Genomic DNA, 16,236 nt, shown 5'->3' with positions numbered 1-16,236 from the left:
AAAACTCATGACAAAAGTTCTGCCAGTACAAGCAAAACTCCTTTCTTAGCTTTGAAAGTTTTTCCTACTGTGCAGGGAATCATAAGACTTGAACTTGAATTAGACTGTAACATTACATTGCTTACAGTGCAGTGTTGCAGAAAATACATGGCTTGTATCATACACACTGTATAGTAGATAAACTCTGCAGTTAATCTTTAGATTATTGCACATTAGCTAGATTCATAGATTTTTATGGGCAAAAGGGGTCATTATGATCATCTAGTTTAACCTTCTGCATAACAGAGGCCATGGAACACACCCAATAATTTCTGCATCAAGTCCCCAGCTAACAGAAGTTAAAATGATATTCTCTTCAGCACTCCTTTGTTTCCTATTAGCCTTTCTTTTCAAGACTCCCTATACTGTGTGGTTTTTTTTGTTTGTTTGTTTGTTTGTTTGTTTTTTGGGGGGGGGGTTGCATGTGGTCCTTAGCAATGAAAGCTTCAGGGTAAAACCTGTTTGTTTCATTTTTGTTGCAGTGGTTTGTGCTCAGGGTTTACAAGCTAAGGATAAAACAGGCTCAAGTGATCCATACGTTACAGTACAAGTTGGCAAAACCAAACGGAGAACTAAAACTATCTTTGGAAACTTGAATCCAGTATGGGATGAAAAATTTTATTTGTGAGTATAAAAGATGCAAGAGTTTTTTGGCTAACTTTGTGACATGCTATTGACTGAGATTATTTCGTCTGTCAAGATTTGTTGTACCCATCACACACTTCTATAATGCATTAATTAGCAAATCTTTGGTTGGAATGACAACATAGATACTGAAATCTTGGTTATGTTATGACTCCCTCATGTGGGGATGAGCAACCCAAAGTCAAGTCTAATGGTGAGCTGATTAGTTTTGTTTATTGAACTGGGGCAAATTAATTAAAATAATTATAGCCATTGTGATAGTAAATTCTTCTTAATTTTCTTTTAAACACCTATTTTCCTGTGCAATGTACAGCAAAAAGAGACCTCATTTTTGAAAGAATGCCATTTAGGAGTAGATTTTTTTGAAGGCACAGGTGGCAGGTAGGTGCCTAACTCTCAGTGCTAGTCAATAGGAGTTAGGAGCCTGACCACTATTTTTGCCTTTGAAAGTCTTGCCTTTAATGCCTTGCTGAGTGAGAATCAATTCAACATAAGGAACAAGGGACCCAAAAGGAGGTCATGAGGTGTGTCTGAAAAACTTGGTCTTGCCAAGGAAAACATTACCATATGCTTATACTGGGCATTCCCCTGGCAGCTGATGGGAAACTGTCTTCGCACTGGCTTGCAGGGAAGGGTCATCATCACATGTGTACTTTGTCACAAACAACTAAAGAGACCGATTTCAAACTTGAAGTACTTAAGCTAAGGGATCCAGTCTAAATGAGTGCTTAGGTATTCATGTACCTGTTCTATTACCAACTGGAACTCTTAAATGTAGAAATGGCTGCCCTAAATTAGGTAGTAACATTTCAATACTGGACCCAGATATTGTAGGTAGCTGATAAGGGAATGGATTTTAGTGTGTGAAGACAAGAATCTATGTGCAGTTTGGGATGGTTTGAAAATATTACTATGCATTATACTTAGTATATCAGCACAGAAGTTTCTTGGTTTGTGCTCTGGATATACAGATAAAGAAGAGCTAAGCTGGGAAAATCCATTAAAACAAATTCCTTTTTAATAATGATACTCTAATGAAATGTGTTTAAATGTTGTTTAGATAACTATATATATAATGTTACATTGCCTTTATATTTGTTGGTGTCACCTCATTCATCAATATGATGTATATGGAAAGTATATTCCTGTAATGGCCAGTGTTTGTGTGTGTGTGTGTTTGGATAAGGCAGCAGGCATTAGACTAATACGTTATAATAAAAATATTGTTAATAAATAATAAAATACCAGAATCAAACCCTATCAGGAAAAAAGTTTTACTGTGCATAGAAAAAGCCCCTTTGACTAGAACTGCTTATTACCTAATTTCAAAACTTCCTTTCCTTGCAAATCAATTTCTAAAATCTGCCTGTGGTCATATACTTTGTCTGTGGTTTTTAATTTTTCCTGAGCTATTACCATGTGTTTCGCAGACTTCAGAGAGAGAAATCTCTTCTTGGCTTATCTTTCATTAACACAGTGCAAACTAGTCTGATTTTTGTTTAGTATTCAAAAGTTTATTTATAGTTCAATATTAGACCTCAAACTTTGGCTGTGTATAACCTGTGCCTGGTTTTACACTACCTTTATGGCCTTCCATCCTGTAATCCTAGGTTCACCCAGAGAATTGGTGAGTTTCCAGCATGAGTTAGAGCAGCCTCAGGGCTACTCTAACTTAAGCCTGACTGCCCCAAACCCAACCAGTGTTTCCTGCAGCTAGGTATCGCCAGGGTTTGAGATGTCATGGCCATACCTCCTTTCCTTGGCTATGCCACCCCCACTGGGGGGTCAGGAGAAGGGGTGGGCTGTAACCACTATAGCTTTGTTACACATCCCAAGGACTCCCTCACATTGGGGGGAATCTTTCACCAGCCAGTTAAGCCAGCTGTGCTGGATGCTGCAGTTTTCTGGCAATGACATCAGTCTGAGTATAGGACCACTTAGTACAATGTATTACCTGTTAGTGTCTAGTAAGGAGTATATCCGTATCTTTCCATTTTTCAGCAGGATTGCTATATGCCACAGTATGATACAATGTACTTAATTATTATTGTCAAAGGCAATTGAGGATTCTGAAAAGTAAATCAAATCTCTGACTTACTTTAGAAAATATAACTGAAAGAGAAATTTATTTCAGGCAAGGTTTTGTTTTTATGATAGTTTTAATATATTCTAGTCAGGCCTGGTGTAACAAAAATCTGCTAATATCAAATAATAACGTAACATGTATATGAAAAACATTAAGATAGTATTTGCTCTTGTGACATTTGTTACTCTTTCCATATTTTCATAATTTACTAACACTTTATATAACCACATAATATTAGCATTTCTGCAGAAAATACATCCAAATTGAAGCAAATTATAATAATTTAAAGATCCAGTTTTGAGTTATATCTGTCCATTACCTCTGTTAAGAATGTCATTCAAAACATGACAATAACAAGTATAATGTTATCTGGTGAACCTCTATGTACAGTGGTGATACACATTATCTTCTTTATTATGAGAGAACCTCAGAACATTTATCAGTAACACCACAGAATTCTGCAAACCACTCAGGATATTGCAAATACTTGACACTGTATTATAGCAGTGTTTAATCTCTGCCCTTCCTCTTGCCTCCCCCCCCCCCCCCATTCTAGAGAAAAATAATCTCTACTGGATATTCCCTTTTATATGTAAAATATTGGCACTATTCTTTTTTTTTATCCAGGAATAACTTTCCTATGTGAGGTGGATAATATGGGTACCATGTGTCCATATAAAAGAGAAGCTTTATCTTCTCTAAGGTGTAAAGTTTCAGGAGACTAAAGACTACCCAAGAAATGATAAGGAGCCAAATTCCTGTGCACACAAGCTGCCAGAGCCCCTCTCCTCTGTCTTCCTTGTCTAGAATCCACTTCTCTACTTGTAAGAACTAACTACAGTATTCTCCCTGTCATGGCTAGGCACCCCTTACTTGTTTATGCCCTCATTACAATATTCTAGCTATTAACTTTATACCAATTTCTCCCATAAATTAAAATACTAGAATTGAGTAATTCACAGTAGACAATTTATTCAAGAAATGTAGCCTTATTTTCTGCTCCACAGAATAGCCACAAGCAGATCAATATTTGTATTTATTCAACAAATATTGTTAATTTTTTACTTCATGGATTGATTGTGAATATTCTAAGTCAGGACTTTTGTTGCTTGCTTGTGATTGGTCAGATATGTCACAGTATCGTCTTTATTCCTATTTGGATTATCAAATAAACCATTTGGCATGAATATTCTATGGATGCCCATCACTAAAGTAAATTGTTCATGGGAAAAGGACACAAAAAAGGTCTGAGCAGAGCTAGAATGAATTCATTTAAAACTTGGAATTAAGGCTTGCATTTTTCACCCAGCTCTAATCACTGTAAACAAATTTGCCTCTGTAGGTTTAAGCTTTGGGCCAAAGTTGGAGTCTGTTTACTTTATTCAAATCTCTACCTCCATCCTTGGAGTGAAAATTCCTTTGTTCCCTCTTTTTTACTGTCTGCTCTCCATACTTCATTCAGTTTGTTGAAATATGCCTTTTCACAACCTAACTGTACATCAGCCATGCTACTGCAGATTACCTTGTGGATTTTCCAAAGCTCAAGCTGAATAGGACGACTTGTAGTGTGTGCATTTGAAAGACACTTATATAGTCAGTGTGATGGGTTGGATCACAGAAACCCTCTTGAGGGTGCCAACTGATGTGTCAAGACTACTTCTGCCCAGCTTTCCCTGCCAGCTTGGGACTCCAGCACCCTGTCTTGCTGAGCCAGACACTCCAGTCTGCTCCAACACAGACCCAGGGTCTGAAACATGTGCCCCAAAGCTGCAGACTAACTGAAAGCAACTTAGGAAGTGTTCCTGTCTTTGACACTCTGATGCCTAACTCCCAGTGGGGTCTAAACCCCAAATAAATCCGTTTTACCCTGTATAAAGCATGTACAGGGTAAACTCATAAATTGTTCCCCCTCTATAACACTGATAGAGAGATATGCACAGCTGTTTGTCTCTCCCCCCCGCCCCAGGTATTAATACATACTTTGGGTTAATTAATAAGTAAAAAGTGATTTTATTAAATACAGAAAGTAGGATTTAAGTCGTTCCAAGTAGTAACAGAACAAGTGAACAAAGTGAATTACCAAGCAAAATAAAATAGAACACACAAGTCTATGTCTAAGAAAACTGAATACAGATAAAACCTCCCCCTTAGAGGAATTCCAGTAAACTTCCTTTTACAGACTGCCAGCAATCTCACACCCCCTGTAGTTACTGTCCTTTGTTCCAGTTTCTTTCAGGTATCCTTAGCCTCTCTTTTCCCCCCCCCCCCAAATCTCCTTAGCCAGCTGAAGATAAAATGGAGGGATCTCCCACGGGCTTAAATAGACATTCTTATGTGGGTGGAGACCTCTCTCCTATGCAAAGTCCAGCTACAAGATGGAGTTTTGGAGTCTCATGGGCAAGTCACATGTCCATGCATGACTCAGTTTTTACAGGCAGCAGCCATTGCCCACATGGTATCTTGAATGTCTCCAGGAAGACTTCTTATGTGGTTTGGGACCTTCCAACATCCATTGTTCATTAAATGCTGCTTGATTGGGTTCTTAATTTGCACATTCCTTTCTCAAGAAGCTGACTAAATGCTTTAGAAAGGCTATTTAAGAATCAAGCCCATACACAGCCAATATTCATAACTTTGAATACAAAAATGATACATGCATACAAATAGGATTAATAGGTTCAGTAGATCATAACTTTTACAGAGATATGTTACATGGCATATATAGCATAAAATATATTCTAGTTATGTCATATAGAAATTCATAAGCATATTTCCATAAAGCCTTATGGGGTGCACCATCACAGCCAGTTGCTTATTTTATACTCCTCATTATGCCTATTTTGGCTGTCACTAGGCAACAGTATGGTATCAATAAATAGCTTCATTAGATATCTGCTATTCCCTCTAATTTATCCAAATGTTAATTAACCCAAATTAAGCCAACAATGAGGCTTTTTGAAGATCATGATTGCTACCTGGCCAATATGAGTATCCTGGGCACATCACTAGAACTTGGCAGGTCTCTGGTGTTCTTGAAGATTTGCTACAAGTATTTGTCACCACAGACCAGGAAGGGAGCTCCAATAAACATTTGTTCAGAGGATTTAATGCTGCTAAGGGGTATCTGGAAATAAAGCTGCCATTGTTGGGCTCATAAACCAGATTGTCCCAGAAAATCCTCACTGCTGTACATATTAGCAGATAACAATGAGAAAAATATGAGTAAAAGGAATCACCCCTTCATGCCAAATCATTCTGCTTGTAGGGTAGGACCAATGACCAATTCATGGAGATAGATAGAATGGCAGTCTCCAAACGGGAATTGGGCAAGCTGTTTGATTTTTTTTTTTTTTTTAAAGTGAACCTGTCCAGCTCTTGTATGTTTAAGATTTTCAGATTCAGAGCTGATTCAGCCAAAATTTCTGGCAGTTGCTAAACTAAGTGCTGTTCTACTACTGTCATGCTTGACTCTGATGCTGGGGCTCATGCACGTTGATTTGTCCACTAAAAAAGTGATCTGTGGCCCCACGTAAGGCTTACTCATTGTAGGCATCCATGTTTAGGAAATGAACATCTCATCAGAGAGCCTCCTTTCCAGTCCCTCCCACCCCCATTCGTCACCAACTTAAATGACTAGATAAAGAATGTAGGGCATCAATGTGACTGAATATATCACAGTCAGATAAAGATGATGAGCATTACAGGGTAGATTTTGAAAGGCACAAACGACATTGAAAATTACTGGGAGTGAGGCAAGTAACTGCCATTTGTGTCTGAAAATCCCACACTACATGATTTGACCCCAAAACTTAATGCCTGAAAAGATACAAACATAAAAATCCCAGAGGATTTGGGGTCCTGTGAAAAAATAGCATGTGATTTTATAATCAAAGATTATCATAATGCACAAGGGGGCTAAATTAACATTACATGGGCAACTTTGTATTTCCTAACTTTTGAGTACTTGATTTTGCAACCTTAACATTATTTTAACATGGGGGAAAGGGAGTGTTGGTTGGTTAGTCTGTGGGGTTTTTTTGGAGCGGGGACAGGGGTTATGTCAGGTTCAACTGAAGAAATCAGTTTTTAAGCTCAATTTGCAAACAGATCTTGCAAGTACTATTAGCGTGCCTTCCAGTTTTTGTTGATATATTTAATACATATTACAGAGAAAGGATCAAAATCAATTGCAGCCTTTGAAAAGGATAATAGACATGTATGATGGTGCTTTTGAATAGAATATGTTAACAAAGAAAAGGCACATTGTGAAAAGCCTGACATTGTTTTTCTATGCTTTATTCCACATCCAAACAGTCCATAAGGAGGACTTCACCAAATTGAGAAAGAAGGCAAACAAGAACTTTAAACACACCTTTTATTTTTATAAAATAAAATACACAGTCACTCAGTTCTGCTGTTTGCTATGTAGGGGAAACAGTGCTTACCATCAGTGGCCGATTAGCCACTGCTCCAATGGGACCCGTGCCCATGGACCCCAGTCAATTAGGGGGCCCCTGGAAAAATGGGTGCCCCCATACCCTGACCTGCTCTGCCTGCCCAGCACTCCTGCTGGGGAATGGGGCAAGCTCCCGTGACCCAACCCCACTCCCCAGCAGGAGCAGGGTGGAGGGGTTGGGGGGACTGCAGGCAGACAAGGTGGGGAGGCGCCCCCACTTGCTCTGGTCCAGGCCCCAGAAACCCCGAATCCGCCTCTGCTTACTATGCATGTGATGGCTGTAAAAGAGAAGAAACAAATAAACACCAAAAAAAAAAAAAAAAGGAATTAAAACGGATTATTGAAATGGTCAGCCCTGTTTGAAGAGGACTTTTGCTGCAAAATCCAAAATAGTTGAATAGATAGTTCATGTTCCTTTGGCAACTTTATGTGCCTTAGGCCCATTATTTTCCCTATTGCTGATATAATAATATAATGGCTGTCCCTTTGTACAACATACCCTTTTCAGGAGGAATAAAATATTTCTCATAAATAAAAATGATCCAGAGTTACACTAATAAGGATTATTTTTTTAAAATAGGGTTATTAACTATTATGCTTCAGGGTATAAGGTAGCCTCTAACTGAGGGGGTGAGGAAGAAACATGCCATATAGGCAGGTTATCCCATACATGTCTTCAGGTTTTTTAGCACCTTCCTCTGAAACATCTGCTACCAGCTATCATCAGAAACATGATGCTAGATGGACCGTAGGTCTGATCTGGTATGGTAATTCTTATCTCCTTATGAACTGGTTAAGAATTAATCATATAAGAATTATATGATTTAATCTCTACATGTATATCATCTATACTTGCCATCCAAGATTTAAATTTTAGCACAAAGGCCTGAAGTTTTAGGAGGTTTAATTCTAAGATTATAAGCATGGATTTGTTTTATGCTATACAAAACTTTTTCTTTGACCCAGCTCAATATTTAAATAATCCTATGCTTTATTTCTAAGAGTGTGTACAAAATTCAACAGTAGTGTGCCAGTTGAAGGGAAATGTCTGTTTATATATGTTAATGCTTCTAGAGCTTCCCCACATAAGCCATTCATACAGCCAAGTAGCACATGGGATTTTTATTTGCCTGTGGAAATATGTCCCCGTCTTTCATATAAATCAGTTTTGGTTAATTGAAATGGCATAACACTTGAAAGCACAAAATGTTTAGATAGTGGAATATATTTGGTGCATCGTGGTGGTAGAGAAATAATTAGATAAATATTCATAAAAGGAAAAATGTGACTATCCAAATTTTATCCTCTTTCCAAATCATGTGAGTGATAAGTATCATTTATTAAGTACTCTAATGTGTTGCTTGCCACATAACAGCACAATTAATGTAAATACCGGTTTTTTCCCTAACAGAATTAGGGAAGAATAAACTAGTAAAGAAACAGTAGTGTTCTGTTCTGTAAATATAGTTTGAGGTGCATATGACACACAACAAAAGAAAAACAGTTTTTCCCTTTGGAAATTCCAATAAACTCCACCACAATCCATCACTTGGCATCTAGTGGTTTATACTGGTCGCTGTAGTTCCAAGTGAAAAAGTGGACTTTGACTCTTGCATTGCCCAAAAACATAGCTGCTGATTGGAACTAGTTGAAAATTTCTGGCAAGATCTTCAGCTAATGTAAATCATTATATTTATATTGACTTCAGTGGAACTATGCCAATTTATACTAGCTCAGGATCTGATATTTGGAATATAATTTCTGTTAAAATATTTAAATGGATGAGTTTTATTGGATTGTCAGCCAACACTATGCTTGTAAAGTATGTATGAATGTAGAGAGCTCTGTTCATATTTCTTAGTTGAACAGTAATCTTTGTAGATAGCTGATGCTGACAAAGAAATGCCTTACATTTAAAGCACTTTCAGAAGACTACAAAATAGTTAAATCTATTTTTAAAGAATGTTGTAAACTAGGAGGTAGAGTTCTCAAGGAGTGCAAAGTACTGCACTTAGTGGTATGTTCTGCATTTCAGCTGAATAAGACTCTTTATCCTGCTTATCTTTATCTAGGAGGCTGGTCTCAAACCAGCAAGAAGCTTTTAACTGAACCAGTGTTGGAGTTCAAATCTCATTCCATTTACTCTAAAACTTAATCCCAAAAATGGGGAAATAAATGATGTATGGTAATTCTAATCCCAGGTAGGACCCAGACACTAAACTATTTTTACACATCACCACGGTTCCAATAACTCCACACCTCACTATGTCAAATTATTACATGAATAAAGGTAATATTTGTTGAATATACTGTTTAGAATTGAAACATCCCTAGTGTATATGCAGATCTAAGACCATTGTTGGTAAACTGAAAATCAGTGTACCCAGACCTAATTGCCTTCCTTTAAGGTGTGTGCACTGATCTAATATTGTGTATAAAACTAGAGGTGGCTTTAGGTGCCTACGAAACCCATTCATGAGAGATCACATCATCTAGCTAAAGCAGATCAAATGTGACCCAAGTTTGCCTTCCAACAGGGAAGAAAGGGATTATGTTATTCATTTTGCTTCTTAATCAGTCATGACTCTGTTTGGTAGAGCTGACTGTCAGTTGATGTTGAGGCTTTCATCTCATTGCTGAGCATGCTGCCTGAAATGTGCATTGTTTGAACGTTATTGTTCTGTAGTTCAGTGGTTCTCAAACATATTTGATTATGCCGCCTTCTTTTTGTCTGTAGTAGTTTACACTCCAGCCCCCCACTCCCGGTGCCTGGCCAGCAGCCACTGCTCTCTGGGCACCCAGCTCTGAAGGTAGAGCGGAGAGCGGTGGCTGTTGGCTGGGCTCCCAGCCCTGAAGGCAGCACCACCACCACCAGCAGTGCAAAAGTAAGGGTGGCCTGGTATGGTATTTCCAACCTTACTTCTCTGCTGCTGGCGGCAGTGCTGCTTTCAGATCTGGGGGCCTGTCCAACAGCCGCTGTTCTCAGCCACCCAGCTGTGAACGTGCACAGTACATTTTTTTTCCTTAAAAGTTCTCTTGCCCACCCAGAATACATTCCATGCTCCCGCGTTTCCCCCCCCCCCCCCCCAGTTTGAGAATCTCTGCAGCAGTTCATAGGTACAACAAGAGTTCCCCTTCTATTGGTCACTCAGTGATATCCTGGATAATGAGCCCCACTCAAACTGATAGCACATGTTGACCCTATTTCATCATTTGCCCATAACTGTGGCTTTGATTCAAGACTCAGTTATCTTCTTTTTCCATGAACATGTGTTTTCCACCATGCTTGGAATCTAAATAGTACCTCTTGCGCTCATGCTAGTCTTCAGTCTGCTGTTACATTTTCCCTCTGAACTCTGAAGTCTTTCAATTCAAGGAGGGGTTAGAATCTGATTTCTGATATGATCAAAGGGAAATGCTTTAGACCCAACAAATTGAAGGACAAAAGGAGATAGACAGAAAATACCATTTTTCTTCTACTGGCATATGTAGAACTTGACTGACAACACCTTGTGTTGGCTTCCATTGGTACATTTCTTTCTGATCTTGCCACTGCAGATGGGATCTTCTGTAATTCCTTCAGGTTGTGTCCACAGTGTACTACTCGTTAAAATTCTGCTTGTAACAAGTCTAGACACTGCGTGCTTTTCTTTGTTTATTTTTACTCTGAATTGATTGTTATTAGTAACATGCTTTGAAGCAAACTATGTAGTTGGAAAATTAAACTTCTGGTTTAAAGCCAAAAAATTTGCTTTTTCTCTATACTTTTTAATTGCCTATGGGTAGGATTTTTTCCTCTCACCATCTGATTTTTAAAATGTTTTTCTCCAGTTACTCTATGCATGTATGTAGGGAGGAGGTAGAGATTTGCTGAGGAAATATTCTTGATCATTTTGCTTGGACTTGGCTTTGCAAAGCCTTCTTTGAATTTACTGTATCATCTGGTTTATATGCCAGTGCTACCCTTTTTTTAAACTAATTTCTTAGGTCCCAATTCAGCAAAGTGCTGCACATATTTTAACTTTCAGCATGCGTAATCCCCCTGACATAATTGGGACCGCTTGCATGCTTAGTGTTAAAGTTTACATTTAGCAATCTGATGATGATTTCTGTTTAAAAGTCTACTTTCACTAATAATAAGTAGACATCAAAAGTAATTCAGGATGGTCTTGCAGGTAAGGCATTAGATTGAGACTTGGGAGATCTGGATTTAGTTCCTGGTTCTGCCACAAACTTCATATGTGACCTTGGGCATGTCATTTAATCCCTCTGTGCCTCAGTTACCCATCTGTAAAATGGTGGTGATGGTGGTGCTTCCTTTCTCTGCCTCACCTCTTCAGGGGACTATTTACAAGGGGAACTGGACACCTTCCCCTTAGACTGTTAGCTCTTCAGACTAGGAACTACCTTCCTATATGTTTGGGGCCCCTATTATGCTAGACAGTACATTCTCAGCTGGAGGCTCTGAGAGCTACTGTAATATAAATAAATTATTCTCTTTTGTGTACCAGTGTATACATATTTAAATTGAAGTAACCACTATGATAAAGTGTGCGCATGTGTGCAAGCAAGAGTAAAAGAGAGCTAACGTGATTCTAGAGGGGTAGATCGCTTCATTTTCCTACAAAAATCTACCTTTCTGAATGATACTGGTGGGTTTTTTTACGAGTCAAACTTAAAACGATGCTGCTGGGTTTAGCTTGTATTGTTTGGCTTGTCAGCATAAGTCGGTGTAAAATCAATGTTTCTGTGCATGAAAATGCACCTGAAATTCGGCTGATCTCTGAAAAAAAGTGTGCTTTAAGGGCATTCAGACATCTGTTGCTGTCACAGTTGTGATACAGAGAGAATGTGAAGTTCACCTTTCAGCTTCAATGCACCTAACAAAACTATAGTTTTCGTACAAAGGAAAAACACCTAGTACTTTATCCTCACTGATCATGGCAGGCATTTGACAATTAATATGAGAGAACTGATAGTAATCTGATGATGGAAAAAATGTGTATTTTGCTTTTGGGAGACTGTTCAATATAACAGTCCTGTTTATCCCCCTTTAAGTGTGCACTGTTTGCCTGGGTTTTTATACAGAACCGTAAACTCTTTTTTGAGCAAATGGTTATTTGAGGAAAGCTAGGTCAAAGCAATGTGTTTTACATTTTTGTATTGAAGATATTGAGATTTGTGGTGATTCTAAGATGATCTGGCAGTGAGTTCCACCATCATGGGCCGGCTTCCAAGAAAGCTCTGGCTCCAGCTGCCATGAGTCTCACTTCTGTGGTTGATAATTCTATTGTTCTAGTGAAATATAGCCATCGAGCTCTGGTGGTCACAATAATTCAGTGAGGACAGTTTGTTCTAGGTAATGAGGAAGTCACCTTTCTATAGCTTCCTTCGTGGCCTGATACAATATCACTTCTAGGGAAGCCACACACACAAAAAAATTCCCAATAAAATACTGATCTGAACAGATATCTAAATAGTGATTAGTGCCAATATTGCTTAAACCCAGAACAGTCTGGTGAGAGGGTTGTTATGTGCTTGCATGCCTTCATGCATTTCGTTTGCTCACACTTACAATAAATTATTACATGTGTGACAAGATGGCCAATGTTAGCCTGGTGGGTCCTGCGCTTTTCTTGGCGGGGAGCTAAGATGCCACCCCTTGCCCCTGTTCTTGGGGCATGTGGCCCAGGAAGGAGGTAAAGGAGGGAAGCGGGGGAGGGTTCTGGATTTGCTCCTCACTCTGAGCCCCAGCCCCTCTCAACCCCTGCGGGTTCTTACCCTCTTCCCCCTTGGGGGGGGGGTACCTGCAGTCCTTAGATGCTGGGGAAGGGAGTCATCCTCCCCTACTGTGCAGGTCCCCCTTATTTCAGTTCCCTGATTTTCCAAGTCTCACAGCACACCTCCAAGTTCCAGTCCTCTCTCCTTCCTCCTCTTCCTCTGTCTGCCTGAAGCAGGGGGTTTTATTAGGTTCCTAACAGGGGCTTGATTGACAGCAGGTGCTCCAATTAACCTGCAGCCACCTTCCCTATTCTATACATGGATGGTGGGAAAAATTCAGTGTTAATATAAGAGTTCTTTGCAAGCTAAATTATAACTGTAAAATATTCATTACAAAGGTACATATCACATAATATGTAAACAAAGAGATGAATGATGTGTGAATTATGTCAATCTGAATGAATGTTTTTCTTCTAATTGTTGTTGTTGTTGTTATTATTGTTCTTATTTACTATTATACTAACCAAGATTATGAAGTGTTATATTTAAGAGAATCACCCAAACTGCACGTAAGAGGAAATTGTAAAGGTGACATCATTGAGTCAATGGAGCTATTCTGATTTACATCTGCTGAGGATCTGAGCTGGTCATCTTTATGACAGGTGTAGATTTAAGGATTAGGGCTTAATGGACTAATGGGATGCTTTTATGAAGCGGAGGGGTGAAACGTTTCTGTCTCTGGACCAACCAGAAGTAGATGCACCTAAGATGACCAGTAAGGAGGCAGGATTGGCAGAAAATGGACTTCCAGGCATGGCAGAGACTGGCAGATTTGGTAAAAGAGTTGCAATATAGCGCTCCCTCAGAGCCACAGCCTTTTTTGTTTACACTGCTGACGACGATCCGGTTGGCATTTGCTGCCCTGTCTACCCAATAGATTTTTTTGTCCCTGTTGTAAGGGCTTCCTGGGTACAGAGAGGCGGTGTGGTGTGCTGTGCTGTGCTTGAGGAATGAACATGGGACTGGGAGTCAAGACTTCTAATTACAGCTTTGGCACTGATGGCTTGAGTAGGTGAAATGAAGATAATACTTCTTACGCAACTCATAGGAGTGCTGTGAGGATAAATTCATTAATATTCCTGGAAAGCATTTGGAAATTAAGTGCTATGATGCTTAAATGCCAAGACTTATTATTTAGATACTTCAGTAAAGGTGCTTTTGAGGAAGAACAGCCTTGAAAAAATTGATACTGTATTCAAAATACCCTGTTACATCTGCTGTGTTCAATGTAGTCCAATTCACTCCCTTGACCTTGAACTCCAAGGGGGCTGTCAGAGAAATACTTGATCTAATAACTTACCCAAACAACAAAATGTCAACCATTCCTCCACTGCTAGAGAAGATAAATGGATCTCAGTTTAATTACTTGAAAGGATGAACAGAAATTAAAGAGAGAAGAATGGATGGCCCCAGTACAAAGAATTGAATGAACCGACTTTGGAACAAGAGGTTTTTGTACTAGAAATCTTGTCTAAAATGCTACTGTGTGAGATAAGTGCTGGAAGATTTTGAGAGCCAAATTCATTCTCGGAATATTACCACATTGGGAATTATCTATAACCAGAGATTGCTTCTCAATGCCCCGGGGTAGATGAAAAAGACATTCCTGTATCAATCAAGATAGCATTCAGCTCAGTGTAATTAGCAGTAATAAATAAGCGTTCAGACTTCCAGAGATCATTACCATCCATATGAGCTGTTTGAGTTCAACTGCACATTCTTTTCAGAAATAGTAAGGTCTCTTTTCTGGATATAATCTCTGCTGTGCAAGTATGGGAGAAGAAACTGAATACTTAGAAAAATCTTTCACTCAGGAAGACATTCAATTTTTTATTTTTATATCTGTCAAACCGTGGATGCATAATGAAAATTGATGTGTATTTTAAGACTGTTATTTGGGAAGCCATCTGCTGACAAAGAATCAATAGGAAAACCCCCCAAACAAGCAGTGATGATAATTCAACAGAAGACTTTCAAATTTGGTTTAAGGTAGCTTTTACAGTTTGTGGTTCGTCTGCTTTGAATCTTGCTTCTCAATAAGTCCTCTATCAGGTCTCTTCAAAGATATGACCCACTAATATATGCAGGCATATTCTATTATTTTATCTTTTGAATGCTAGATACATTACTGAAGGAACTGAATGAGGTTGGGGTTCACTATAAAGTTAAAGTGACAGTTCTTCCTGCTGACTCTCTCAAAAAGCTGAATAGAACTGGCATCACAGTGCTAGACATTCCATTTTGTCTTATACAGTTGTTTCTGTGTTGTTAGATCATTCCACATACCTTTATAATGAATAACTATTTTTACACCTAATATTTATGTTGGGTAAGATGTTATGTTCTTATTACTTTTCCTCCAGGATTAATAGGTGGATCTGCCTTGTAATGACACTGTAGGCTCTATTATACATGAAAGACAGGAATGTTTAGTCAGGGAGAAATCTTGAAGGGTTTAACTGTTTGAAGGACATTTTTAATATGTTATGTTTGTTTTCCTAACTAGAGTCTATGTTTGTTGCTGCACTGATCAGTAGAACAATATTAACAATATAGGCTCTCAGCTGCTAGCTCTATTTTCTTATTCCTGCTAGCAGGGAAAAACATGCACACTACATTGACTATGGACTTCTCTTGTCTGGTATCAGAAAAGTGGCAGGAGTTAACAGAACTGCTCTGAGATGGTTTCATCCATTTCTCTCAGGCCACACCCAGAGAGTCATAATGGAGACATACACCACCATCTCCAGAGCCCTCACCTCATCTGTCCACTTCCTATCCTGTTCAATATCTATATAAAGCCACTAAAGTAGACTGTGAAATAGAATGAACTAAAATGATTCTAGATATCTGAGATCCAGTTCTTGGGAAAGGGGCAATCGGTCTTACCTATAATATGCTAGTAGCCTGGCCCTCTGTCTTGTTGCTTGATCATCATCAAGGTAGATATAAATCTAAAGTTCAGCTGAATTCTAGTTCTATCATTATTTATTTTAGAATAACAGCATTTTGATTAAGCATTTATTTCAAAAGTTAAGAATTACATCCCCAGAATATTAGTTTTGTAAAAATAAGACATCTTGGTCAAAGCAAATTACAGCAGAATCTGAGTTCTACTGCAGAAATTGTGGTAAAGAAAGTGCTGGGTCTGATCCAAAGCCATCAGTGACATGACTTCAGTGGATTTTTGATGAGACCCATTATCTGAGAAGGGAAGGACAAAATCAAA

General features: G+C 38.7%; 1 protein-coding gene across 2 annotated transcripts in view; it reads left to right on the top strand.

The window, feature by feature from the left end:
- The window catches only part of UNC13C (unc-13 homolog C), a 387,958-nt gene that overhangs the window by 137,673 nt on the left and 234,049 nt on the right, over positions 1–16,236 (top strand). For both annotated transcript variants that reach the window (XM_077828069.1, XM_077828068.1), the window contains one exon: positions 522–663. In XM_077828069.1, coding sequence (XP_077684195.1) covers positions 522–663 — 142 coding nt within the window. The remainder of the gene's footprint in view (positions 1–521; positions 664–16,236) is intronic.

This window comes from Eretmochelys imbricata, chromosome 10, assembly GCF_965152235.1.
Source record: "Eretmochelys imbricata isolate rEreImb1 chromosome 10, rEreImb1.hap1, whole genome shotgun sequence".
Lineage (NCBI taxonomy): Eukaryota > Metazoa > Chordata > Testudines > Cheloniidae > Eretmochelys > Eretmochelys imbricata.
The sequence above is the reverse complement of the archived record's forward strand: the minus strand, read 5'-3'. Positions and strand labels throughout refer to the sequence as shown.